The 27,051-nt window shown below is 39.1% G+C and overlaps 2 protein-coding genes across 10 annotated transcripts in view; one reads left to right on the forward strand and one right to left on the reverse strand.

Moving 5' to 3' along the window:
* LOC115417834 (putative methyltransferase NSUN7) overlaps nt 1-9,483 on the reverse strand; it is a 48,908-nt gene extending 39,425 nt beyond the window's left edge. Inside the window, 1 exon segment of the mRNA XM_030131988.1 lies at nt 9,394-9,483. Within this exon segment, the coding sequence (XP_029987848.1) occupies nt 9,394-9,483 (90 nt within the window).
* The window catches only part of rbm47 (RNA binding motif protein 47), a 35,148-nt gene extending 8,726 nt beyond the window's left edge, over nt 1-26,422 (forward strand). For 2 of the 9 annotated variants that reach the window (XM_030138450.1, XM_030138441.1), the window contains exons 3-8: nt 18,969-19,836; nt 20,457-20,784; nt 21,161-21,184; nt 21,660-21,869; nt 23,763-23,953; nt 24,471-26,422. In XM_030138450.1, the coding sequence (XP_029994310.1) occupies nt 19,000-19,836; nt 20,457-20,784; nt 21,161-21,184; nt 21,660-21,869; nt 23,763-23,953; nt 24,471-24,722 (1,842 nt within the window). In that variant the 5' untranslated portion in view covers nt 18,969-18,999 and the 3' untranslated portion in view covers nt 24,723-26,422. Of the gene's footprint in view, nt 1-9,515; nt 9,708-14,901; nt 14,949-18,968; nt 19,837-20,456; nt 20,785-21,160; nt 21,185-21,659; nt 21,870-23,762; nt 23,954-24,470 lie in introns of those variants that run through there. The other 7 variants (XM_030138457.1, XM_030138466.1, XM_030138476.1 and 4 more) reach the window with 7 other exon arrangements.
* The last annotated feature ends 629 nt before the right edge of the window (nt 26,423-27,051 follow it).

A 27,051-nucleotide genomic window follows, 5' to 3' on the forward strand; every position in this document is an offset into this window, starting at 1 on the left:
CTTGAGGAGTTTCATCTTGTCATTCAGAAAGGCAGCAGGTGATCACAGGGATTACACTGCGTTTTAGTTTTCTCAGGATATATTTTCTTTTCATGCCATAAAACTCCTGTTTCGAGTGTGCGTGACACTGGTTAGCGGTGTAGCTATTGTGTTTAGAGGATCTGTATTTAAGGGGCGTTAGCTAGAATTTGCGGACGTGGAATTCCTCCAGCTTTTCATTCAGCTCTTATCTCCCTGTTTTATTTTCCCTTCTCACTTTCCTGGTGTGAGTGTGAGTGTGTGTATGTGTGTGTGACTATGACAAGAACAAGTTGTCTTTCCAGGTGAAAATTAAGGATGGTGAAAATTACAGGTCTAAGATTGCCAAAGATAAAGTGTCTGAACACCTACAAAATACATGCATGTTAATGAAAGTGATTCTAGTTACAGCTGCAAGCTCATAATTTATTTAGAGAAAACTTTGCATTTTATTTGTAGGTTTATTATTTTTTAGCCTTGTGTGAAGATGCTTTGGAGTTTTAAATGAGAATAACAGCACAAACTTTGCAGCATTCACACACAAAGACAAAATTAAGTACTAGAGTTGCGGAAAGCTTGACAAAAGATGATGAACACTGCCTTTTTAGCTCTGGCAAGTGAGAAAATATGTTGTGTATTTTAGAAATTATTGAAATATGAAGATGTTATATGCTACCTAATAAGTGAAAATACACTGTTGCCCATAAAGTTGGAATCATTTGGTTTTCAGGCACATTCCAGTTTTAATTCCTATTTCTACACATCAGTAACTATCAGTATCTATAAAGAATAAATCATATTGTCACAATAATTTCATGAGAAGAGGTACAAATATTTTGGGCCAGCTCCAGCGTATTTTTAGCTGATATAATTCAATGAGCTTATCTTAATTGTGCAAATTTAATGTATGTTTAGACATGATCGGATGTCATTTGTGAAACTGGTGCAGTTCTTGTAAAGTAAAACTTGGAACAAAACCAAAACTACAACTGGATGTTTTTCTCTCAGTTTTGCTGTTTGTTTTTAGTTTTATTCTGTTATTCAGTGCAGCTTGTACCCGATCACATGTTAATTAGTGTTGTTTCGCAGTGTTTGGGGAGAGGACAGTCATCCTTGTTGACGTTACAGTGGTTACTAACCAGATAATGTGCAGCTTTAGCGTGGTCAACAGTCATGATAATGACTCCCTCTGTTGTGTTCAAGTCTTTTCTTGATATAACCCCTCGGTCTCTCTGTGTCGCTCTCCTTTCCTGCTCTTTTTGACCTTGGCAGTGATTGTACCACCTAAACATACACTGGTCCTGTGTTGCCATTGGACGGTGACAAACCACATGATTCAGTCACAGAATGTCAGCTGACCAAATTCTAGGCAAAAGGGGAAACATCTTTCATCAGGATGGAAGAAAAACGTAGGACGTTAATGTCAGATCCTTTGTGTGTGTTGTGTGTGTGTGTGTGTGTGTGTGAGGGTGTGTGTAGGTGTGTGTGTGTGTGTGTGTGTGTGAGGGTGTGTGTAGGTGTGTGTGTGTGTGTGTGTGTGTGTGTGTGTGGTATGAGGGCAGAAAGCGCTCTCCTTTTGTGCTGAGTCATTTTGGTTAATCATAAGTGCGATGCTGGGATTGGTTGACAGCAAGTTACAGGATGTGAGATGACCCTTTGAATCAGGAAGTCTTACAGCTGAACACAGCCAGACGTTTCCCTGTTGCCACTAGTCAAGATTTTAAGTACATCAGCATTTTCACACTTTAACATCTGACATTTTTCTGTGTCTTTCCTTACACACACAGACATTGTGTGTAGTCTGTGTTCACAAATCACATGCATGCAGGCGCTCAGTCTCTCTCTGTTGAATCTTTAAACTTAACTCAAAATTAGGTGAATCTTGGCCAGAGAAAGGTGAAATTGATGGTGATTATTATATACAGCAGCTTTTAGTTTCAGTTTTTTTTTTCTTTGTAGAAATGAATGAGTTTGTCTTTTATTTTGAGTCACTTTTAGTTATATTTTATGTCCTTACATATTCTTATAAAGTCTTAAAAAGATGAGGCAGCAACACATGCATCTATGCAAAAAAAAATTTACCTTTATTTTGTCATTTTAGTCAGTTAGTCATCCTGTCATTACTAAGACTTGCCCCCCAACCCAATAATAATAAGGGTAAAATAAAGAGTAAGTAAACCACAAGTGTCCCATTTTTATTTAATTTTTTCCTACTTTTTCAGACTTAACCTATGCAGCACTCTGACAGAACCAGTGCCACAAACATTAGTTCTATTTTTCCATGGAAGAAAAACATACAGTCATGGCCAAACATTTTAGCAGTGACACAAATATAATCTTTGCATAGAAGTTAATTATTTGTCAATGAAAGCCAATGAAACAAATGACAAAAGTATTGGTTAGCTGATGTTTTCAATGTATGTGATAACATGTTACTCCACTTATTGGTTTATGTACATTTATACAATAGATTTATAAATCTTCCTTTAGAAAGAACCTGAAAAGTGAATGTATTACAATGTGCACTCAATGTTTTGAAGTAGATGTGGTTGCTCTGAGATAAACATTCCTTTAGAGTAAAACCCATTCAATCATTTTGACCCAAGACTGTATCTTGGAAACTACAGCCAAACAGCATTTTTGACTCAAACTTGGTAAAGTTTCATTACTGTTATTCTGGAGCATTTTACTTGTAGACCAATGTTATTGGTGCACATTCCAAATATTCACATTTTAAACTGTTTGCTTCATGTTGTAGTTGAATGTGATTTTTCTTTAGATTTTTTAGTGAAGTTACAGTTTTAATACCTCTTTAATAATGCTCCCATAGTAGAAAGTGACAGAGATGATGTGTAAATGGGCGGTGTAAGGCAGACAGGCAGGCAGACAGACAGACAGACAGACTGACTGACAAACGTAGACTTCATGGTCAAAATCACAGCTCCAGTGCATGACAAGGATCACTGACAGTCACATTTCCACCTGCTTTACCCCAGCACTGTTCACACACATGCACCCGTGTGCACACACATGCATGCATGCACGCACGCACAAACACACACACACACACACACCAACAGATCCTCTTATGTAGCCTGAATGTTTAATCTGTTGCCTGTTGGAAGTATTTTTGTCACAAACAAGCACTTTGTTTTGCAGAAATCCTCTAGCAGCATGTGTTGAAATTCACACATCCACACAGTGACATTATGATTCTTACATTTTCACAGAAACTTTTCTGATTCTAAAGAAGATGAGGATCAATTGAACTGAGATGAATTGAAATGAATTTAATCGATGGCCTTGTAGAAAGTGAAAGAAATCTTTTGAGAACATGAAAACTATTTCAGTAAGTATGCTTGTTGAAGAGTCTACATCGCCTGTTGCTTTGACCCAGCTCCTAATCATTTTCAAACATGGTTATCAGTTTGAAAAGCACCTGATACTGAGTGGAAACTAATACATAATACAGTATGTGTGTGTGGAGGTGCAGGAGAATGTGTAGAAGTGCATGTGTAAATGAAAACTGAAGCTTACCAGTACTGGATTCTTGATTTCAGCATCAGTATACATACCCAGGGATGAAAAAAAAATGTCACCATGATATATATTCTATATCAAAGTGGCTATTGCTGCAGTACTGTGGGACTAACTTTCTCATTTGTCTATTACTACAGAGCCAATCAGTGCCCTCGTTATATCATGTGTAGACTGGTAACCCTGCTGCCACAGTAATGTGGCAATGAGCACATGCCATGTGCCTATCCGGTTACAGGAAAAGTCTAGAGTACCATTCTTTGTGGATTCTAAAAGTTTCATGTCTATACATGTTTGTTTCAAGAAATATCTGCATCTAGGTGGAAACGGGAGAAAACTGGATTAAAACAGTGTAATATGTATGCCACACCGATATGTGGCACTGTACACAAACACAGACAGAGCCACAGAATACATTTAAATCACAGAAGAATGCAGTGAGCCGGTGCATGAGGTCCTTCTTAACATAACCAGGACACCAACAATGCCGATGTCATGTGGACGAAAGGTCGAAACGATATTAAACTTTTGCGGATTGACATTATTTTGTTGTCGTGAGTATATGCCATATATCACCACAGTACTGTGGCAACCAGAGGCTAATGAGCTCATGTAACAACACTCCTATTTTTGGGGGCATTTTGCCCAGGTCCGGGGTTACATTCTACATGTCAGGGTTAGGGGATAACCGGATTATGACACTGTGCTGACACAAGAACCTCCATCAAACACAACACATCATTGACGCAGGATGTAATTCCGCCCCTGGGCGAAATGCCCCCAAAAGAACACATCAGTCAAGGATTTCTCTGCTGGGGGATTGAACCACAACCCTTTGGTCACAAGTCGCTTCTCCGACCTTCTAGGCTTTCTGCCCCTAAAATCTTAGGTGAGGCACTGCTGGGATTAGAACCTGGGATCTCCTGTTTACTAGACAGGCACTTTAACCAGCTAAGCCACAGCACCACGTTATGAGTTGGAGTTTGCTGAGCCTCCCCCTGCATGAACCACATTTGTGACCAAGGTATTGTCATAGAATAACCATGGAGTAGGTCACATCTGGACATGAAGCTGTTACTGTTGAGCCTCTGAAAATGGAGGGACTTCTGGTTGGTTGTCATTCCTCAACAATTAATGCAATATTTTAGTTAAACCCCTTGAATTAAAACTGAAAATCCACACTTCATTCATTCATTGATTGTGTCATTTCGCATCCACTGTGGTAGTGTACAGAGACAAAACTGCAAAATTTGTGTTACTTTCCAAATACTGCCAAAACAAATGCAGTATAATAAATCAAAAATTATATCAAACCTACTAATTAAAAAATGAGTCTAATATACAGGGAAACTTTTAACAAACAGGTATCAGTTTACACCATTAGACTTCTGATGTGTCGGCTGAGCTACAGTGTGTTTGTTCTGTGTTTTAGGCCACATCCGCATCTTTTCTCATCTGATCTTTTTCTTTGTTGTTTTCAAAAAAGTGCTCTGTAAACACAGAGTCGTTTTCAGGAAATATCTGCGTCCACATGAAACCACTGAAAACCACTGAAAACGATGTAGTACAAATGCCAGGTCTGTATGTGGCGTAGTAATGCTCTTGCAAAGAATGGAGAAGACGACATGGAGCATGCACATAAAGCCTTCTTGGTTCTATCGGGTCTGATCCAATGTTACCTCCTGGTTGCCCCTCTCCGCAGTAGATCCAATAGCATGCAGTGAATTTTGTTAGATGTGGTTGTTTGTTGCTCATTGTAATGAAAAAGTAGCCGAAGGTTTTGATTCAGTATTTCCTATAAGCTCAATAGCTGTTGTAGCATGAGCTCTACTCTGTAGTCTACCATTGTTGTTGTTGTTGAAGGTGCGGGAGACTTTCATGACCAATTTTTCATCAAATCTGTAAAACCTCAGTCATATCCTCAGTATCACAAATCTGTAAGTCTTTCTGTGATTACTCACCTGAATCTCTTGAATTACGGTGAACAGTTTCGAAGTGCCATCCACCAAAAACAAACCATATGTTTTACAAACAGAGTCGGGAGATAACTCGGGCATCTTTGGAATTTTGTCGTGACATCCATTGTGGGAAATGGAGGCTCGCGCAGCCACCTGACAGCGGCAGCTGCTAAAGACATGACGCGCAAACGGCAGGAGCTCCCTTCCCTCTGTACATATTCCTCCAGCCATTTCCACATTTCAGACACTTCCGCATGTTTTTTTCATCCATATAATATATCAGGTATAATATATCCATAGAATATATACCTGTCAGGTGGCTGCGCAAACCTCCCTTTCCCACAATGCATGTTGCGACAAAATTCTGAAGATGCCCGAGCTACCTACGGGCTCTGTTTATAAACACACGTTTTGTTTATGGTGGATGGCACTTTGAAATTGTTCACCGTAATGCAAGAGATTCAGGTGAATAATCACAGAAAGACTTACAGATTCGTGATACTAAGGATATGACTGAGGTTTTACAGACTTGATGAAAAATTGGTCACGAAAGTCTCCCGCACCTTTAAGTGGTGTCTTGCTACTGGGTGAAAGGTTAGAGAGACGGGGCTATGACATCATTGTTTTAGAAAAGTTGCAGTTTGGTCATACAGATTAAGACATGAAACCAGCCTTTTAAAATTTATTCACTCTGGAACCCGGTTTCAAAAAAGATGTGGTTTCAGTGACTGAAAATGCCAGTTTCGTGTGGACAAAAGGCCTATCCGATACAAAACTTTTGCGGATACTACCGAAACTGTCTTCATATGGACAGGGCCTCAGTCATCTATGGTTCTCAGTTCAGATTCTCAGCTGTGACCGTTGTAAAGCTGTTTGTGTACAGTTACTTCCAGATTGTGTGGGTTCATTTCAGACCTGCAGGGCCGGTTCCCCCATGTCTCTGTCTCCATTAAAACTGAGCTGATGGCTATCACCACCACCCTCCTGACGGTCATGTCTCTCTGCTCTAGCACCTTTTTGTGTGCATATTTAGGATGTGTGTGTGTGTGTGTGTGTGTGTGTGTGTGTGTGTGTGTGTGTATGTGTGTGTGTGTAAATGAGGCTTACATTGGATCAAATTCCTGGTTTTCCTTCTATACTTTAAGTGATTGATTTAATTTCTTATCATTCTATGTCGTTATCTTTTCCCCCATCGATGCCTCCTACTACCTGGGGGGGGTTCTCCCTGTTTTTTTTCTTTCTCCTCAAGTCTTAAATTTCTTCTTATTTTTTGAAAAAGCAGATGGGTCAGAAAGTGGGTCAGAAAACACTGACGTTTTGATCTTATGAAGATCATTAAGACACTGTGCGTGATACGGCTACACAAATAAACCTGTCTTAACTTGATATGACTTGACTTGACTTGAGGTGTGTGTGCTTGTAGATATGGTCGACCTGTAATAAAGTCATTTTGGTCTATGAATCATGGTCTTTTCCAGCTTTAAAATGCTTTATAGCTGTGTATGGCCTTCACTGCAGCCTTATTACACCATGTTGGGCAGAGATTAAATTTCTCCATCTCTGAACTTTGAACTGACTATCTACATCTACTGTGTGTGTGTGAGAGAGCTGCCAAAACCTTAAGAATCAGTGATTGCATGTCCTTCATTAACAGAGTCACTGGTTAATGTGTCACTTGTGCAATAGCAGCAGCACACACACAAACGCACATTTTTCATTGGAGTAGAACGACACCCCATCTGATAAGAGAATAGACCCCGTTCTCCTTAAGGGTTCTTTAAGGTTATGCACACTTCCACACATCGTCAACATGGTTTCTCTCCCTCTCACCGTCTGTGTTTCTGTGAAAAATGACAGGAATGTGACCTTATTAGTTCAGTTTACATCCTTTTTTTTAAAACACATTTTTATTTATCAGTTCATTTTGTGAAGTGCTGCAAAGTGACTTTCATTTCACACTTAGAGCATAACCAGGAAATTGATACTTGTTGATTATTACATAGTTTTACAATTGGGATAGTTAGGAGACGACCACGGTGAAAGGAGGAATTACCATCAACTAACACATCATCACAAAATAACCGGAAGAATAATAATGTTTAAACTTGAGCACACTGGGTTATTTAAACCAACATCTCATCATCAAATAAAAGTTGATTTTATAGAAGGAAGAAAAAAGCCTTTAAGTTAAATATTCTCTCTTCTCTTCTTCTTAAATGATTTGATGAAACATCATACTCTTAATTATGCAGATATTTAGGTCAGTCAAATGTCTCTTCAGTCATGGCTGAAGGTTTTGACAGTGATGAAAATTGACTCTTTCTATAAATGTTATTGATTTGCTAATAAAAGCCAAAGATACTTAAAGAGTAATAACATTCTCAGAATTGTTTTTCAATGTAAAAGTGCTGTTTATTTCATTTCATTCGTTTATTTGTTTCGAGCAGAACAAAGAACAAAACTTTTATGTGTACAAAGAACTAACAGCAGAGCAAATACATAAATAAATAGAGGTGATCAAGACAATATAGCAACTGCCATGTACACTAGTAATAACAAAATAAATTCAATAAGTATTGCCCAAAAAGGAGTGGGAAGAAGAAAACTAAAGCAGGTACTTTTTTTAGTTTCTACTCCAATGAAAACTTTTATGCAAAGTTTTCTATAACAAAATTTGAGTCTTTTGGCCACAACTGTACAACTATTTTCAATCAAGAGATTCAATAAAAACAAATCTTGACTTAATAGAACTGGCATTGGGTCAAATTTACCAGTGACTGTTTTTACTTAAGTGGTGATTTGGGCTTTTCCTAAAATTGTGGAAAATTGCCATGGGGTGAAGTTTACTCCTGATAGAAATGTATAGAATTTCACATTATTTGTACCTGTTAGGTTTTTAGGCAACAGAATCTGTGTGTCTGTTAACTGAAATATATTTTACAATGGAAAAGAGACAGACCGTCCAAAACATGTATGCAAACATTTTCTTCTATTAACCATTTTCACCATCATTTTAGACTGATATGTACTGATGTCTATGCAAAGGGATTTGTGTTCTTAAAGGCTTCACTTATAAAACCAGACAACCACAATACAGCAAATAGAGCAAAGTCATGCAGTGACTAAAGGCATCCCTTAGTGAAGAAAAGGACTGAATATAATGACAGATGACATTATTATGGATCAGAGATGCCATGGGTAAGTTTGGCCTTTTCAGGTATATAACAACTTCTTGTGGTTCTAGTGTTACAGTTGACAAATCAGGCCATTAATGAGTGATTTCCTGACTTTTCCTCAATTACTACTTTTAGATTCACATTTATTTTCACCTGAGCAACTGTTAAAAATGTTCTGTTTTATTATTATTTAACTTTAGTAATAAGCGATGACTCTGATTTTTGTTATAAATTAATTTGTGGTTAGCTTCTGTACTTAAATAATGGTCTTCCCACGAGCCTCACCTGTAGTTCCTGTTTAGTAATTCTGAAACTTAAGCAAGACAGTAAGATGGTCAATATGCCTGGTTAAGATTAGCAGCTGTGAGAGCTATAGTTAGTACATAAGTATGTCAGATGAATACTTGTGTCAAAACACTGAAACTCTTCTGCCCTGTTTCACACTGAATATTCACTTGCTGCTTTTATTAAAGAACTTGGGGTTGACTTTTTGTTCATGTTGCCCTCTTGCACAGAAAAGATGAGTTTTTCAGTTGGATTTTTGTGGATGATCCATTTTCATCACACATCGCAGTTGATTATATACACACAGAATGTATCCATGATCACACCTCTACACTTTGTGTAAACACCAGCTCATGACTTTTTCCTGATTGCTGTCAATCATCCTCTAACGTCACACCCTCTGCCCTTTTATCCTTTACCTTTCCTTTTGTCGTGTTCCTTATCAGCTGTGAGAGGCTGAAGGAGGGGGTTACCTGTGCTCCGAGGCCCCACCTCTCTCCTCTGGCCATTGAGACTGAGTAAACACATAACCACCTTTGCTTACCTCCACACTCAAACACCCAGACAAGGCAGGGAAGGAGACTCTCCCACTGCCACAGCCTGTCACCACCAAAGGACAGTGAATGGACAGAGAGAGTGGGTTTTAGACGAGAGTGAATGTGCAAAGTGACCCCTAAACACAAGACACGCCGGCTGCATCTCCTTGATCTGCACTCCTCAGTTTGGGACACAGGTATGGTGTTAAAGCTGACAGTGAAGTGTGTTTGTGGTTTTCTGAAAATCCATGTATAGATAATATTTTAGAGGTCAAAAGTCAGTGTAGCTCGTGTTTTTGTCATTTTCAGCATCTATTGAGAAAACAGCCGAAAAGAATCAGTTTGTTGCTCTGGAAATTACCAAATTTTGCATTGTCTTTGTGGGAAATGGCAGATTTTTCTCAGCTTTTGAGCTTCTTGTAAACAAACTGAAAATGTAATTCTTTGAATAATTGAAATTATGAACCTCTTAAATATAATTATTTACAAAACCTTAAAACCTGTGCCTATCATCATGGTGAAATCATTTTTTCTTTCTTTGGAGTGACAGATTTACAGGTCAGCTAACTTCCCTGTTTGACCACTTTTGCAATGGCCACAATGATTGGAAATACACAACAAAGGCAGTTAAACCAATCAGTGATTGGAACAGAGATCAGGCTGTCCTTGCAATGAAACCAGTGGAACCAGTGGAGTGGCATGACGCTGTATGTTTGTATGTAAAAGTGTGTTTGCGAGTGAATGTGTGTGTATGTTTAAGGTGGGTGATAAAAAAAAAAAAAAAGCTTCTGTGACTAAATGCAGTGGCTGGTATCATAACCCACAAACTTCCGGGTCCTTCGCCATATTATAGGTGGACTTTTACCCCTGTACAGAAAGATATTTGTTGTGTGCATGTGTGTGTTCATGTGTGGCGTGTGTGTGAGAGAGAGACAGAAATACTCTGATCAAATAGAGAATGTCCTTAATTTCAGACACTTTTAGTAGCAAAAAATTTAAACTTTGTGTCTTCTATTCTATTCTATTCTATTCTATTCTATTCTATTCTATTCTATTCTATTCTATTCTATTCTATTTTTTTCAATGTTCTTTTTATTGGAATCAAGGTAAAAAGAAATAGTCATACAAGAAAAAACAATGATTTGGATTTTCCACCCCATCCGTCCCCCCACCCTACAAATTCCCGGGTAATCCATCCCAGTCTGAGAATAAATAAATAATTTCTATTCTATTCTATTCTATTCTATTCTATTCTATTCTATCCTATGCTATGCTGTATCCTTTAATGACAGGAATTGCCATAGCGTCAAACGCAAACAATTTAGGAGTGAGATATTAAATGTCTAATTGTGTTTTTTTGTGAGTGTGACACACATTCTCTTAACTGTGTGCCCTTGTTTGTGTACCCTTAAGTCTGTGCTATAACTGTGGCTGTGAGGGATGCTGACAGAACGACAAGTGGAGATGTTGGTGTTCAATTCTTCAGTCGGTGTATATACATCACCAACTTTTCAAGCCTCTTGTTGGTTTCTCCATTCACACACACACACACACACACACACACACACATACACACACACACACTAAGGCCACTAAAGCCTTTGTCACGAGTGTGTGACACTGTCAACGTCAGTACTAATTGTCAGAAACAATGTCTGCCATAGCCTTGAATGGGCTAGCTGATTAGCCTGAGGAATGTGTTTGCCTAGAGAAGCAAAAGCCCCTTTGGGCTAGTGCTAAAGCTAAACCAGCTCTTCTGATTAGTCGTAACTATGAAGCTGTGTGCATGTGTGTTTTAGGGGGGGGGGGGGGGGGGGCTATGTGGTAATAATCAGTTGCATTTGACCTTTTTATCCTGTTCTGCTTTACAATAAGACTGAACTCAAAGCACTTGTGCATGAGGAATTAGAGTCTGGTGGAGGGTGTATGTTAAAGTTCACTGGAAAGACTTTATCTTCTGTAACGGAGGTAAGATACTGATGATTGTTGATAGTTAAACACTAATGCTGATTGATTTAGTGATTGTCTTGGTGAGATCTCAGCTTGTGCTCTGAAATGAATGAATTGGGAACAGTTCTATCTAAAACTGCTTAAAAAATGAGGCTTTTTGTGTGTGTGTGTGTGTGTGTGTGTGTGTGTGTTTTTGTTTTTTTTTTTGAGTGGACAAATGTGAAGGCCCTGGTGGCAGGGGGGCTCTTGGAGTAAATGAACTGGAATCATCCCGCCGTGGTGAAGTTGGTTGGAGGCGGTCACTTAACGCACTCCATCTGACCTGAAATTCTTCGGGCCAGTTTGACTTTGAAGGGCTTTCTTACGCTGAGGGAGGCCTGAGGAGATCGGAGAGAGAACATTCGGTCCCCTCCTCTGTGTTTATTAGCCTCTCTCTCCTCTCCATCTACCCCCCCCTCCTCCTTCTTCTTCTTTTTTTCTAACCCTCCTCTCCTCACCTTCCTTGTTACTCTGTCCTCCCCCTCCCCACTGCTCTCCTTTGAGCTTGAGTGAACCAGAGGAATGAGGGTGACAGGTACATCGATGAGAGGAAGAAAAAAGAGAAGACAAAGTAAAAAGAAGGGGGCAAAAGAGAACTGACGCTGGGACATGAATTAGGAGGGTGCAAGTTTGGATGGTGTTTGGAAACAAAACAGTAAATGTAAAATGAGGAAATTTTGCTCTTTAAAATGATTAGCCAAGTTATGCTTTAAGCAAAAATATACTAGTTGTACCTTCTCATACTTGAATAAATAATAAACTGAATATCTTAATGCCACTTTGCAACTTTTATTTGTGATAAGTTCTCACTATTTGATCAATTTAAAGCTGAAATGTTGATCAGAATCAGTGTGCCTACAAGAAAATCTGTCGTGCACTTAATCCCCACAAACAAAAGGATAGAGAACAGATATGTTGCTGGAGTTTTCTCCTCCTCAGCAATGTGACTTAACTCTCTTTCCTGCTCGATCCTGTCACAGTCAGCATGCTGACAGTGGAGCTGGTGAACCACAGTGTGAGGACATCATGTGTCCTGAAGGGTCAGCCACAGTTCTCACTTCTCTTTCATTAAGTTCATTATTGTTTCACATGTTTGTGTTGAATCTGCATGACTAATTATAAGAAATTAGTGTCATTTTTTTAAGAATATTGTGTGGATTTTAAGATTATGTGATGCATGCTGCTGGAGGAAGTAAAAGTCACAACAAAGAGGTTTTTTTATTTAGATACTTCTAAGGGAGTTTATCAGTTTCAGATTCTGACTGAGAGGAACACGGTGAGCCTGGACGCTGCGGTGAACTCCTACAGGTCATATCACTCTACAGAAATAAACAGCAGGGCCTCCGATCTTGTGACACGCTACTCATTTACTTATATGGACGACTTGTCTTAATAGTTGACCGCCATTCAGGCTGTTTGGCTGAGATACTGATTACCAGCACTGCTTTATTGCTGACTATTTCTACTTATTCATGTTTTTTGCCTGTGTGGCAGATTCCACTGTGTGTGTGTCTGAGTTGTGAACTTATCAGAGACACAGTCCAACCAACAGTGCTTTCAAATGTGACTAAGAATTTAATGTTAAGTAAAGATATAAGGAAAGTGCACTTATCTTAAATTGTATTTGAATACACGGGGCCCTGAGTCATGTTATTGTCAGCACTGTTTAAGTTGATTATTTTGTCAAATAATTGATGGGTTGAATAGTCAATAAAAGGCTAGAAATTGTTGACCAGTGTTTTCCATAGTCAAAGATGATATTATCAAATATCTCTTTTGGTCCAGAACCCAAAGATATTCAGTTTACCATTGTAAAGAAACCAGAAAATACTCAAACATAAATACATGGAATCAGAGGATTTAGCATAAAGTGATCAGACTGATTGATCAAAAGACTTGGTAGTTAATTTTGAATTAATTAATCCATTATTATATTATATCATTGTACTATTTCCAACCAGCACATAAGGAAGTAGTGACACTAGTGATATTCCATTTACATCAAGTGCATTTACATCATACTCTTTTCATTTTAACTATTGGAACAGTGCTGTGTGTTGTATGATGGTTCATTGTGTGCGTTTACAAGACTATGAAGTTATTTAGTAAATATATACAGTCATTGAAGGGGACAGGCAGTGTATATCCTTCAACCATTGTCCATGTCTTCCTGTGGGGTTTATCCGTTAACCGTTGACCTGACAGACTGACCTGGTTGATGGTCACTGTGTGCGCTCACCAGAACACCTGAGCCCTCCGAGGCATGTCTGAGCTGTGATTGGCTTTTACTCATGACTGACAGTTAATCTTTGATTTGGTTTCATTTATCACCAATCCACTGCACTTTTCATGTTTGCCTGCCAGCCAAAAGATAAAAAAAAACAAAAAACAAAATATGAAACACTCCCTAAGACACACCTTTTGAATATATTTTACACTGTATTCATTTCTGTGACAGTTTCATAACAGATTAGCAGTTTATCATTCAAACACATAAAGGTGTGAGCTTTAGTCTGTTTTTTTTGTCCATCCCTCTTTGATTTTTATGCTTAATAGCCTTTCGTCAGGCCTGTTTTCTGTCATTAAGGAGTGGGACTGGTTTCAATAGCAGCTGAAACTCAGCTCACCACGGTGGCGGCACACTGTGACTTTCAGCCCTCTCCCCTTTACCCCATCTGATCTCTAACTATACTCCCTTTTCCCTTGCCCTTTTGTTTTTTTTTTCTTTTACAGAATCTCTCTAAGAAAAAAAAAAAAAAGAGTGTCGTCTGGTTGTTTTTCTCTCAGCCTGCTCTCTTGACTGCCCAGGAAGGTGTGTGTTGTTTGCTTAAGTTAAGCTGCACTAGGTACATGTTCACTGTTGTTAGGCACAAAAACACATCTGCATGCCCAACTACACACTTACATGCAGTTGTAGTCTTGTGCTGACATGACATAAATCACTCTAGTGGAAACTCCTGGTCACAATTTCCATACACAAGGAAAAATTTAAACATAAGAGTTAATATTTCTTTGCTGTTTCTTCATTTTTGCAGCTCTAGGCAGAAAAAACATTCATAAAGACTGCATTTCCCATCAGCCCCCTCTACCTCAAATAACATCACCTGCTGTGTTCTCTAGTCAGAGTTGCAGTATTGTCAGTTTGTCCTGTATGTACATTGATTAGTGTACTTTCTATCGAATGATTTTATAAAATTTCTGCAGAAGTAGGGCTGTGATCTGCTCCCACATAAACCCACTCACAAACTACCTGCTTTAGCTCCACCCTCATCAGCCTTCATGCTCATAGCTGTGGCTCTGTGTGTGTGCGGTGTGTGTGTGTTTGTGTGTGTGTGTGCAGAGGAGGCCGGCCTCTGTGCTCAGTGCTCTGCTGTACCTGTCTCTCATGGAGGTGGACTAACACTCCCAGAGCAGGCAGCCAAGCAGCGGAGCACTGTGAAGCAACAGGGGTAGATATCCTCCCATCTGACCACTCTCTGCTTCTCCTTCCTCTTTTCTTTTCCACCACCATCTCTCTGCTCACATATTTTTCTCATGGCCTCTGTTCTGTTTCATTCTCACTTCCCTGTCTTTTGTTTGTAGGGATTCCTCATCCTTAAATGACATGTTTTTCTGACTTTGACACCATGTGAAGTTGACTGTTGACCAGTTATCTATGAAAATGTTAGTCCTAGTGGCTGTATTGTTGTCTATAATGTGCTACAGGTTTGAAATTGTCAGATGCTGCGATTTGCTTCCTTGTGATTCATTTGTGAGGGGTTACTCGTCAGTCACCTCCACGTGTCTATGTGTGTATGAACACAGCTATGGCTGCCTCCTTAGGCGTGGTTTCTTCAGCACACTGGATCAATGTCACTCAGGATATATGACCAACTGAGAGACACATTGTTCTTTACTGTTGAACACACACATTTTTTTCTGTATTAATCTGTATTAGGTGAAAAAAAAAAAAAAACTAAGAAAGCCCTCTGGCAGTCAAGCACAACTTCTGTGCAAGATCTGCAAATGCCCCTGACAGGAACAAATGAAAGATTTATTGTGCATTTAGTGTTGTTCCTCTTTGTAGCTGTGAGGAACTATGCTTCAACTCTGTGCTCATTTTTTATTTGAGGGAAAGGTGGAATTTGCCAGCAGTGGACAATATGTGTTTGAAGGCCTGCTTTTAGAAATCCGGAGGAAGCCCATAAAGCTTTTCTCTGCTCATAAAGCAATACTGTCTCCATTTACCAAGCTGTTGATAGATAGAGAATCAGGTGCTTCTATCAATCATAAACATACTGTAATGGCCCGTCTCCATAGCACTTACTGGAATACTTTAACCCAGCAGGTTGGAAATGTTACCCAATCAGAACTCTTTAAGTTCCTTGCTTCGTTCACGTTGGGGACACTGTGCTGCTCTGAGTTCATAACCTTTGACCGGGTAAACTATGTGTCTGAGCCTCTGAACGTGTCTGTAGATCAGGTTTTACCTCTTTTTTTCTTTTTTTTAAATTTTCCTGTCACGCTGTATAGAATCAGATGTCGGTAATACGGTAATGTTCAGTAGGTTTCTTTTAAAAACAAAGTCTTCTCTTTTTACATATGCACACTCTCTGTATATCCTTGTACTCCCTGTGAGTTAAAGCTGTAATTTGTGTTGTCCAGAGTTAATGATCTACCTGCCGCTGCCTCAGGTTTCCTTCTCTGCTCTCGTTCGCTTTATCTACATGTATGTATAAGATGAAGGCTTCACAGGAGATGGAGACCTGCAAATAGTTTGGTTTGTATTTCCACTTTCATTTAGATTTGCTTCATATGTATCAGGCTTCATTAATTAGAATGGAAATACAAACAAAGCATGAATAACATCACAGTATGAACATTAGTTAGTTTTGGTGAGATAAAAAAAGGACTTATAAAGATCTGGAAAAGAAATTAAAGTGACTGCAGTACGGACATGCAATGTAACGACAAAATAAGACAAAGAATAATTCATTACAAGAAATAGAAATACTATATATTGACAAAATGAACACGTATTATAAGACCAAGGAGGGAAATAACTGCAGTTTTCACAACTTTAAGATTATTATTTGATTGTATTTAATACAGAATTGACAAACAGAATTTGCACGTTAGTAACATATCTGTAGTTAAATGTAAAGACAAGGACATTATATTCAAAAGTATAGTTCCCAAATCTGATTGAAACACATTCTTAGATATATTACACAGTAAATATGGAAACAGATAATATTCAAATCATAATATGCACGTTTACGAATCATGCAAAGCAAGAGGGGGATATTATGAAAGACAGTCTATGTTTTGCTTCACACTCAGTGCAGTGATTTCCTGCATATTTCCCAAGAAAAGAAAACTTCAGCAAACCAGTGGTCACCACTGAGGAAGTCAGGAATATCTCCAAATGGTCGAAAGCAGGAAGTAGGTTATGCCACTCAGAGACTGAATTTATCATATTTTGAACAGGCACAAAATACCCAGTAAAGGCAGTTTTGTAAAAGAGGCTCATCCTTAGTACTGTATCATGCACAGGCTGTCCTGTAGAAAGAGCCGACCTCATAGTGTCACATAGCTTCTTGTTATCGCTGAGCAGAACTCCCAGTGTGAATATTGTCCTCCCTTTGTCATCAGTAGACAGAGATAAGACTGATAAGAGACGGAGTCAGAAGAAACAGAGGAAGGACGTGACAAGCTGTGGAAGCAAAGAGGAAAAGCAACACAGAAACAAATTATACATAATTTAACAAAATGAATGTTACAAATGGAACTACATTGATACTGATCAGAATTAAATGATATTCCTTTAGAATTCTCAATAATTTTCTCAGAAGTAATGTTTTTAAATGTCGTTTTGACCAACATTATGCCAACACAACAATGAACTAATGGCAGAAAGTGGGAAAACAAATTGTCTTACTCTTATTTTTTTGTTTTTCTCCACTTCATTGTTTTCATATCGTTTTTCATATCTGTGAATTAACAGGTGAATAAGTGTGTTCTATTTGTGTTTTCATTTTATTTCATTCAGATAAATTCATCTTAACCTCATATTTCTTCCCATGTGTTTAAGATGGGCTAGTTTACAAGTAGCTAATTTTAAGGCCTGCAGCCTTTAGTGAGTGAAGAAACAAGTGAACAGGTGTGTGTCTGTGCGTGGTGTCGTGTATTTATTACGTCATGGGAACATAAATCTGTTTACATAGTCACTTATAGGGAGGAAATGCAGGCCTCCATAATGTAAATCATTAAATTTGAGGGTTAAGAGTTGTTTTAAGGTTTGAGTTTGACATGTTGTGTTTCGGGTAGGCCATCAAGAAATGAATGCAAGTCAATGTAATGCTCTTAACGCAATGTTTGTGTGTATGACTGTGGTTGTGGGAGAGTGGGATATTGGGTCAGGTCAAATGAGAGTGTGTGTTACCATGGTTGCTTGGCTTTGTGGTGTTTAACCTTTGTTGACTGCCTCACCTATCTCCATCCAACAATCTTGTGACGCATAGGAACACACACACACACGCACACGCACGCACACACACACACACACACACACACACACACACACACACACGGCTTCCTTGACTCGTGCAAGGTTGTTTTTTATTTGGATTATTTGTTTTAATGATGTTTAGTCAGACAAAAAGTAGTTGTTTGATCTGCAGTCTGCTCTGATTGGTTCTCCCAGTGTTCTATGCAGTGTGGTGATTTGGAGATTTAAAAATGCTGTGGATTTTTCCATTCTAAATGGTGGCAGTGTTGGAAAAAAACAGTGTAAGAGGTTTATGCTTCGGAAGCCGATTTCTGATTATTCTGTGTTCCTCTAATAGGGCTGTAGCCTTTAATGAAGTGGTGCACACACAAATACACACAAAATACTGCAGTTACACATTGTATCCCATTGGTGTTGATAAAGGCTGAAAGTCCAACATCCTGTGTGCAGTGAGACAAATTAATGTACTTATAATCTTCTGTCACTATATAAAGTCACTGCAGTCATATTTTGAGCAGAATTCCTTCATATTCTTACAGCTTAACTCCAGTTGTTATAACACATATACATTTGATGAGCATGTGACCCAGTCGTACCCAGTGAACCTTGATCCGGTGTTTTCAGGGTTTATAGCCATTCATTCTCTCTGATAGGGGTCAGAGGTCAGTAAGGAATCTGAGAAACTCAACAAAACAAGGTTGTAAAAGCACTGATAGGGGAAGGTGCCCTGGGAATTTATAGATGCTATATTTTCACTGTTCTGTGCAGGTCATATAATGTGTCTTGTTTTGTTTATTAGCTGGGTAATTGTGCATGTGACTGCTTATCATTTTGTTTTACCTCAACCAGAAGACATATTAGTCCTGCCTCGACACAGGCAGAGCCTGAGCTGCTCTCCGTTCTTCTGCTTTTCATTTGTGTTTTACATCATTTTGCTTTCTGGTTAAATCACATAGATGTCTCTCTTTCCTCTCCACAGGCCCCAGATCTGATTGGATGGTTTTGTCAGAATGACAGCCGAAGATTCTGCTTCTTCCTCGACCATGAGCAATAACTCTGCCCCCACCAAACCCTCCAAATCCTCTGGTGCCTCCCACCACTCTCTCCATGGACAGATCGCCATCCCAGAGGGTGTTGCAGGAGCTCCCAACGAGGCCTCGCTGGTTGCCTTGATGGAGCGCACTGGCTACAGTATGGTCCAGGAAAACGGTCAGCGTAAGTATGGTCCCCCACCTGGCTGGAATGGTCCATCTCCTCCGCGAGGATGTGAAATCTTTGTGGGGAAGATCCCACGGGACGTTTATGAGGATGAGCTGGTCCCAGTGTTTGAGTCTGTAGGACGAATCTACGAGATGCGTCTGATGATGGACTTTGATGGGAAGAATCGAGGATATGCGTTTGTGATGTACACAGAGAAACATGAAGCCAAGCGAGCTGTGCGGGAGCTCAACAACTATGAGGTGCGGCCTGGGCGGCTACTGGGGGTCTGCTCCTCTGTGGACAACTGCCGTCTTTTCATTGGTGGTATCCCCAAGACCAAAAAGCGTGAGGAGATCCTGGAGGAGGTCTCTAAGGTGACGGAGGGTGTACTAGATGTGATTGTTTATGCCAGCGCTGCAGACAAGATGAAGAACCGCGGCTTTGCCTTTGTAGAGTATGAATCGCACCGTGCAGCCGCCATGGCACGCAGGAAGTTGATGCCTGGGCGTATTCAGCTGTGGGGCCACCAGATCGCAGTAGACTGGGCGGAGCCTGAGATTGATGTGGATGAGGATGTGATGGAGACGGTGAAGATCCTCTACGTCAGGAATCTTATGATGGAGACCAGTGAGGAGACGATCAGACAGGTAGGACTAATAACAACTTTTATTATGTTTGATTTAGAGTTGGGACCAGTCTGATCCAGTATTAGCTACTGATACAGATGTAATTCACTCATGAGTTATGGAACTAAAGTGATTGATTCACATTTTGATTCAGATTCGATAGTATGTTGTTGTTTTTTTTTGTACATTAAAAAATATGTTGTAATGCAATTTCGGCCTAGTAGACAAAATTTCATAGCACAGATTTATATATTAATTAGTAATTGAACAGATCTGTTAAGATATTCAGTTGTCCATATATTTTAATGTGCCCCAGAATTGTACAAATCACACATGCTGGACCATGAATGCACCATAACATAAGAGAGTTTGTCCTGGAATAAGCTAGTTGCTTACTCAACATGGTCACAATGCACTGAAAAGCAAGAGATTTTTCTTGTGTCTTTCTTGAGCACTGCTGTTTATGTTCTAAACATCAAACTGTGTCATATATCACTAACTGTAACCTCCTTTGAGGGTAGACCAACATGAAATCTTGCTGTTGTCAGCTTTTTTTGCTCTTGGAAAAAAGTTGCTTTATTGTTTGCAAACAAGTGTGCAAAATACGTTGTGATTTTCTTTCCAAATTGATCGATCGTCAGGTCTTTAGCCAGTGGAACCCTGGGTGTGTCGAACGTGTCAAGAAGATTCGCGACTATGCCTTTGTCCACTTTACCTCCCGCGATGACGCTGTCCTGGCCATGGACCACCTTAACGGCACAGAGGTGGAAGGGTCCTGCATTGAGGTGACACTTGCTAAGCCTGTGGATAAGGAGCAGTACTCCCGCCAAAAGGCCTCAAAAGGGGTTGCCGCCACTCCAGAGGCTACTCAGCAGAACTACGTTTACCAGTGTGACCCCTACACATTGGCCTACTACGGTTATCCCTACAACACTCTGATTGGACCCAACAGAGACTACTTTGTTAAAGGTAAAGATTCATTTTTTTGTGCTTTAATATGAGTAAAACTTAAATGGCCACAGTGTGTCTCTTACTAGCCAATAATTAATTTTCATTTTTAGAAATGCGGGTGGCAGCAGAAACTTGTCAGGCCATCTAGATTACCCCACCCCAGTTGAATAGGATTATAGTGATTGAATCTTTGATAACTCATGTGACAGAAGAGAAGTTGATAAGAGTTTGTGACTTTAAAAACATAGGTTTGTTTCAAAAGCAAACACAAAACAAGGTGATGGACCTATGAATGCTAATCCCATTATCTTTGATGATTGATTAAGTATGGTCTTTGGGTGGTAGCAGGAAAATCTATTTGACTTTCAACAATCATTGTGTTTTCTCTCCAAAGGATCCCCAATGATACAGAACAATGGTAATCTCTCACATCCTTATTTCTACTTATTCCTTTAATGAACAAATGAGCTTTTCTCCCATGTGACAAACTATTCATTTTCTAACACCATCCTTTTCTTGCTGTGCTGTCACCTCCCATTTCATGCCGGGGTATTGCAGAGGAAAAAAAAACATCGCTTACAATGTGTAAAAACACCTCATAGTGCCACCATAATGCCATGAATAACTGCATCCAAATAAAATTGAAAAAATCAGGGCAGTGATGGAGTAAAAGGCCATACTGAGAGATTTCCAATATCAGCTGCGCTAAACAAGTTATTTTTCTTAAATTAATGCTAAATGAAGCATGCAAGTCTAAATATCTTGAGATAAATGTTCCAATAGGATCTGAAATCTTGCTTTAGATGTTGCCCTTCACAACTTTGACTATAAGTTGCCCCTGTCCAAGTCCTAAATCACACACCCTTGTTATGATATTACTCCTGTATTTTAAGCAGGTACTGTGCGAGGTCGTGGTCGTGCTACTTCAGGTAACCGTACCCCTGGACCGCGTGGGTCATACCTGGGGGGTTACTCTGCCGGTCGTGGCATCTACAGCCGCTACCACGAAGGCAAGACCAAGCAGCCTGAAAAGCCCTATGAGCTGATGCCCAGTCTGGAGCTCGCTGCTTCCGTCAACCCAGTTGGCATCAAACCTGGCACAAGTCAGTGAGATAGACATGTCCATATCCTCGCACATCTCTGACGCCTTTACTAAACCTTCTGACCCATAATTCTTTCCTTTCTCCCTTTCTCTGCTGTTTGGCTTGAGGAACTTTTGATAAATCAATACAGTTCTGGTTACTGGACGGTCATGTGCAAAAGTACTTCCTTTGTTCTTATTAGTACCGAATAATGGCACTAATAATCTACACTTTCCAGAATGACCTGATAGTAATGGCTGAGTTTTGTTCCTCATTCTTTCCTTTTTCCTTCATGTGAAAATTTTTTCCTTCTGATTGTTCAAACAGAAGACAGCACTGTGTTACAGGTTAGACAGTGAAATGTTTTTAAATGCCAGATGATTGGACAGAAATTCCTAATCATATCATAAGGATGTTTAAACTTTCCCTAAATTTTCCATATCAATTATTTTATCTTCTATTTGGCAATCTCTTGTAAACAATAAAAACTCCCCACTCTCTACTTGGAAACAGATTTTATTATTATATTGGCCAAAACTATACAGTCCAGAGAGCACTGCAATGCATAATAGTAAAAGGTGAGATAACCTGCAAGACAGTGGACCTAGCTTAAAAAACGAAGTAGCCATGTTTATTATGTCGTGCTGAAGTCTGTCTGAACATGGCTATAGTTATATGGCAACAAGAGCCTGTATTCAGCTGCATTTGACTGAAACATGCTTGACGCTCACTTGGAGAATGGTTTGTTTTGGATGTTTCAGTCTAAACCATAGCTGAGACACAAGCTCTGCCCTAAAAAAAAACAAAAGCAAACACCACTTATCACCTCTTTTCTGCTGTTCAGCATGATCACTGTAAAGGATAATATCAGTATGTCTGCATACATTTAGTCTACCCTCCTGCTATCACTTCTCACTGCATTCTACTTGTAATTAGATTATTTTAGCATACTCTGATTTTATTGCTTTAGAAATATGAAAATTAATGTGTAAAACTTTAATTAACCTTTTTACCAGTATGAAAAGGCTTTGACAGTAATGATAGGCTGGAGGTGACTGTTTTTGAAGAATCATTTCCTGGTAGATAAATCTTCCCTGCCAGTAAGCAAAAGGAAATCCTCAGTCTCACAACCATAGGAATGAGGAAAACCCTGTAAGTTATTATAGAACACAAAGCAAGACTATAATAATAAAAATGCTTCATATTCACAAGAATTTTTTCGATAAAACTGAGATCTAGGTGTTATTCTTTACAGGAGTGAAAGGTATAAATCTTAGATTAAGTAAAATTCAATTCAATTCAATTCAATGTACAGGCTGGTATTATCCTTTAAAAGTTTATCATTCAATCTAACCCATTGGTTACTTATAATTTTAACATTAAAGTTTCATTACTAATGTATAGTACCTTCTAATTCATATCCCCTTTGAAATGTGGAATTTCTTGATGCTCCTTGAGTGATTTGACCTCGATCAGGAGCTCAGTCTCAGTCGCAGCCTGTGTGGAATCACAGGATCTGCACCTCACTGAAAAGACTTTTGTCCATTTGAAACAATGACGTTGTGTTCACTTGCTGTGTGTGTGTCTGTTTGTGTGTGCTTATGTATGTGCTGGAGCTTTGGGGTTAATCCACAGTTGAGCGCAGTCATAATCCAAATCACACCCCATTGCCAACCTTTGCAACTTTTCTGTCTTTCTTCATGTGCAACCTTCAACCTCTGTGCTATTTTCTTCATTATTTCACTCATTTTGTAGATGACCTTAAATTTAGTATGTTTATTTCAGTATGCATGCATCTGTGTTCTCATATTCCACTTTATATCCAGGCATACGCATCATTTAACTGTACTCTGTTGGTTTCAGCAGTCCAGTCTGTTATCCAAACTCTCACTCTTCCTGTCTTCTTATGTGCAGTGGCACTGCCCGCTCTGGGTGGGCAGTACCCAGTGTTCAGTGCTGCTCCTGCAGCAAAGCTGATGGAGGAGGGGAAGGTGCACACAGTGGAGCACCTCATCAACCCTCTGGCAATGCAACATGCTGAACACACCACCACTCCTGCTGCTGCCACTGTCCTTCCTGCGGTCTCTACCCCTCCACCTTTTCAGGTGTGCATTATACATGTTACACATTCACTCATATACACTTCTGCATGATTCACACTTATAAGGATGCAGATTGTACATTGTATTCTATTTCAATTACTCAGAGAGACCAAAGACAACCTTGTGATTGTGAGAATTTGTCAATTTGATGTAATTGTAGCAAATTAAACTATCTACAACATTTATGACTATTAAGAGGTTTTATAAGCACACCCATCTTATACTGAACTGCACAATTATTTATTTATACACTATGGATGCCGTTCATTCTCATACCTATAAAGAAACTTGATGTGAAACATGTCAAATAGGCCAAGTCAGTCATGGTTTTCCTTTCAGGGTAAACTACTTTTAACCACATGACAGATATGGTCCCAAACTAACACACAAGCACACATTATATCACACTTTAATTATAAGGCCTTTTAAAGGAAAACAGGCGTAATAAATATAGATGGAGGACACAGTTAAAGATATAATTAAGAGTTTTCATTTAAAGTAACCTTCATTTGTTTGTCAGGGTCGTCCAATCACCCCTGTCTATGCTATGGCTCACAACGTGCAGCGTATCCCAGCAGCCAGTGGCCTCTATGGAGCTGGATATGTCCCCATCGCAAACTATGCCGCCAACACAGCAGCTCTGGCCGCTCTGCAGAAGAATGCAGCGGTGGCAGCTGCAGCGTACGGAGGCTATGCAGGCTACGCTGTGCCACAAGCTTTTCCCACTGCTGCCTTCCAGTTGCCCATTCATGATGTCTACCAGACATACTGAATCTGAGGCTCAGGCATTTTCCTGCCTGTGACTGAAAGACCAGTGCAACATCTCAACAGTGTGCAGACTCATCTATCCAAATGTCTTATGAACTTGTGAACATCCAAGTGCTCTAAAAGAATGTCATTTTAAATGCTTTGGTTTTGTTTTGTGTTTTGAACAGTGACATAATTTCATCCTGGTATGTATTTCTATCTATTTGACCCACAGCATTCCTTAGTGTCAAACTTAAATATGCAGGATCACTCTGATCCACTTAAAATTAGACATAGAAGACATGGTTCTTACTGTACGTCTTAACGATATTCCTTTTAAAAATAAGCAATACTCACAGTCACAGCTCAGTTTCTTACATGTCTGTGTCTTATTAGTTCCCATATTTACCATTGTTGCTGTAGCAACAAGTACACTGAAGGTACATTCAAGTATTTATGAACAGAAAATTGATATTTAAAGATTTCTCTGTAGTTTTCTATTTTCATTTTGAGATGGTAGTTCTTTAAAGAAGAAAAGAGACAGCTTTACTCTGTATCTTTTGAAAATTAAGTGTAAAACTTAAATGAAACAAAAGTTAACTGGAAGGAAGGAAAATTACAACTACTGACATGAGAGGATACCACTGGAGACCACAGGTTTTGAATATACTAATATATTTTTTAGTATTTGTCATTAATATATAGTATTTTAGCCAATACTACTTGCAGTAGGTGATGCTGTCCGTCCACGCTGGTTGAATGTGTATGCTTCAAGTATACCTGTTTGGTACTTTTTGGTTTAGTTTTATTTGTGTTTTGGTTATTTTTAAATGAAGGTTTTAATGTGTATTTGCCTATAATTAGTTTGTAAGTCTCCACTTTAACCTTATGAAAAGTTGCAAGCTTAATAATATTATTGTGACAGATTCCTTGGGGAACAAAAAAAAAAAAAAAAAACAGAGAAAAAGTCAACTGCACAGTTTTTTCAGCAACAGCACATCCATGGAGATGTTTTCCATCCTCACAAACTTTGCTGACGGGACTAAGACTGAACAGATATTTTTTTTTGTATGTGTTTATTATTGTTTATTGAATGGTTTGAAACTTTTGAAAGGTGAACAAATATGGACAGAAATGAGAGACATTTTTCTATTTGGACTGGAGCACTCTGACTTAAAGTGCTCCTGCCTTTGCCAATGCAAACCACACCTTTAAGGCTCCATACACTCCAGTCAACATGACATTAGAGAGATTCTCTGCCTAACTACAATGCCTTGCATCTGCATACTGTATGTCCTCCTTACATTGCCTTTTATCGTGCCTTTCATAACCAAACTAAGTGCATGTGACTGGCACAAAGAGGAAAGTTTTACACCTGTGCGAAGCTCCAGAGTGTTTCACTCCTACAGTGAATGAATCAGGTTGAGATGAGTAGTTTCAATCGCTGCAGCCAGGTGTAACAAGACTACCTCTCTGCTGTAGTCTCTTCTCTGAATTTACCTGCAGTAACACTCTGAACGTCTGTCTCCTATTTATCTCATGTCCTCCAAACTGTGCTTAACCGAGGTGCACTTAGACATTTTTTTTTTAAAAGCAGAATATTTCCACTTTCAGATGAAAAGATATTGATTACCGAGCATGGATTTGTGAATGAACTGAGCTGTCTGATGCTGTTCAGTGTTTGTGTGTCTGACAGGGTTTTTCTTCCCAGAAAAGCATAAAAAACAAATAATAACCCTAATGAATGTAGGCACTTCTTGACCTCTGCAGTGTGTAAACAACTATAATATTCAACTGGGAATAACTGGAGCAATACAGCACAGGAAAATAGAGTAGTAGTCATATATTTACTACTACGACACACAAACATAATGGATGCAAAAAGCTGTTGATCATGACATCACACTCCACAAAAGCCACCACTGTGTATGCAAAACATTTGTATGCTTGTAGTTTTATTTTTGCATCAAGTTTATCCTCGAACAGATTTCATCGCCTCCTGTCAGACTCCTTCGATTTTTGAGTAGACTGTACGCGCAAAACAGTGTAACTTACGCCTGAATTATGAGTTTATGATATATGATAAATGGAGATAATCCACAGCCAAAAAGACATGTTGAAGTCTTAACTCAGTTTGTGCTATTTTATTTGTTTCTCTCCCCTCTGAAAATGGATATGACAAATGCTGATAACAGCTTTTATTATTTTCTTGTATGATACCAATACGTCAGGATATATTTAATATATGCATTACATGTGTTGTGTATGAAGTGAGAAGAAAAGGTATAATATATTCTTAACTGTATTTCTTTTCTGTATTTACTTCTGGTTTAGGCGTAAAAGTCAGAGTAACA

Source organism: Sphaeramia orbicularis, chromosome 1 (assembly GCF_902148855.1).
Source record: "Sphaeramia orbicularis chromosome 1, fSphaOr1.1, whole genome shotgun sequence".
Classification (NCBI taxonomy): domain Eukaryota; kingdom Metazoa; phylum Chordata; class Actinopteri; order Kurtiformes; family Apogonidae; genus Sphaeramia; species Sphaeramia orbicularis.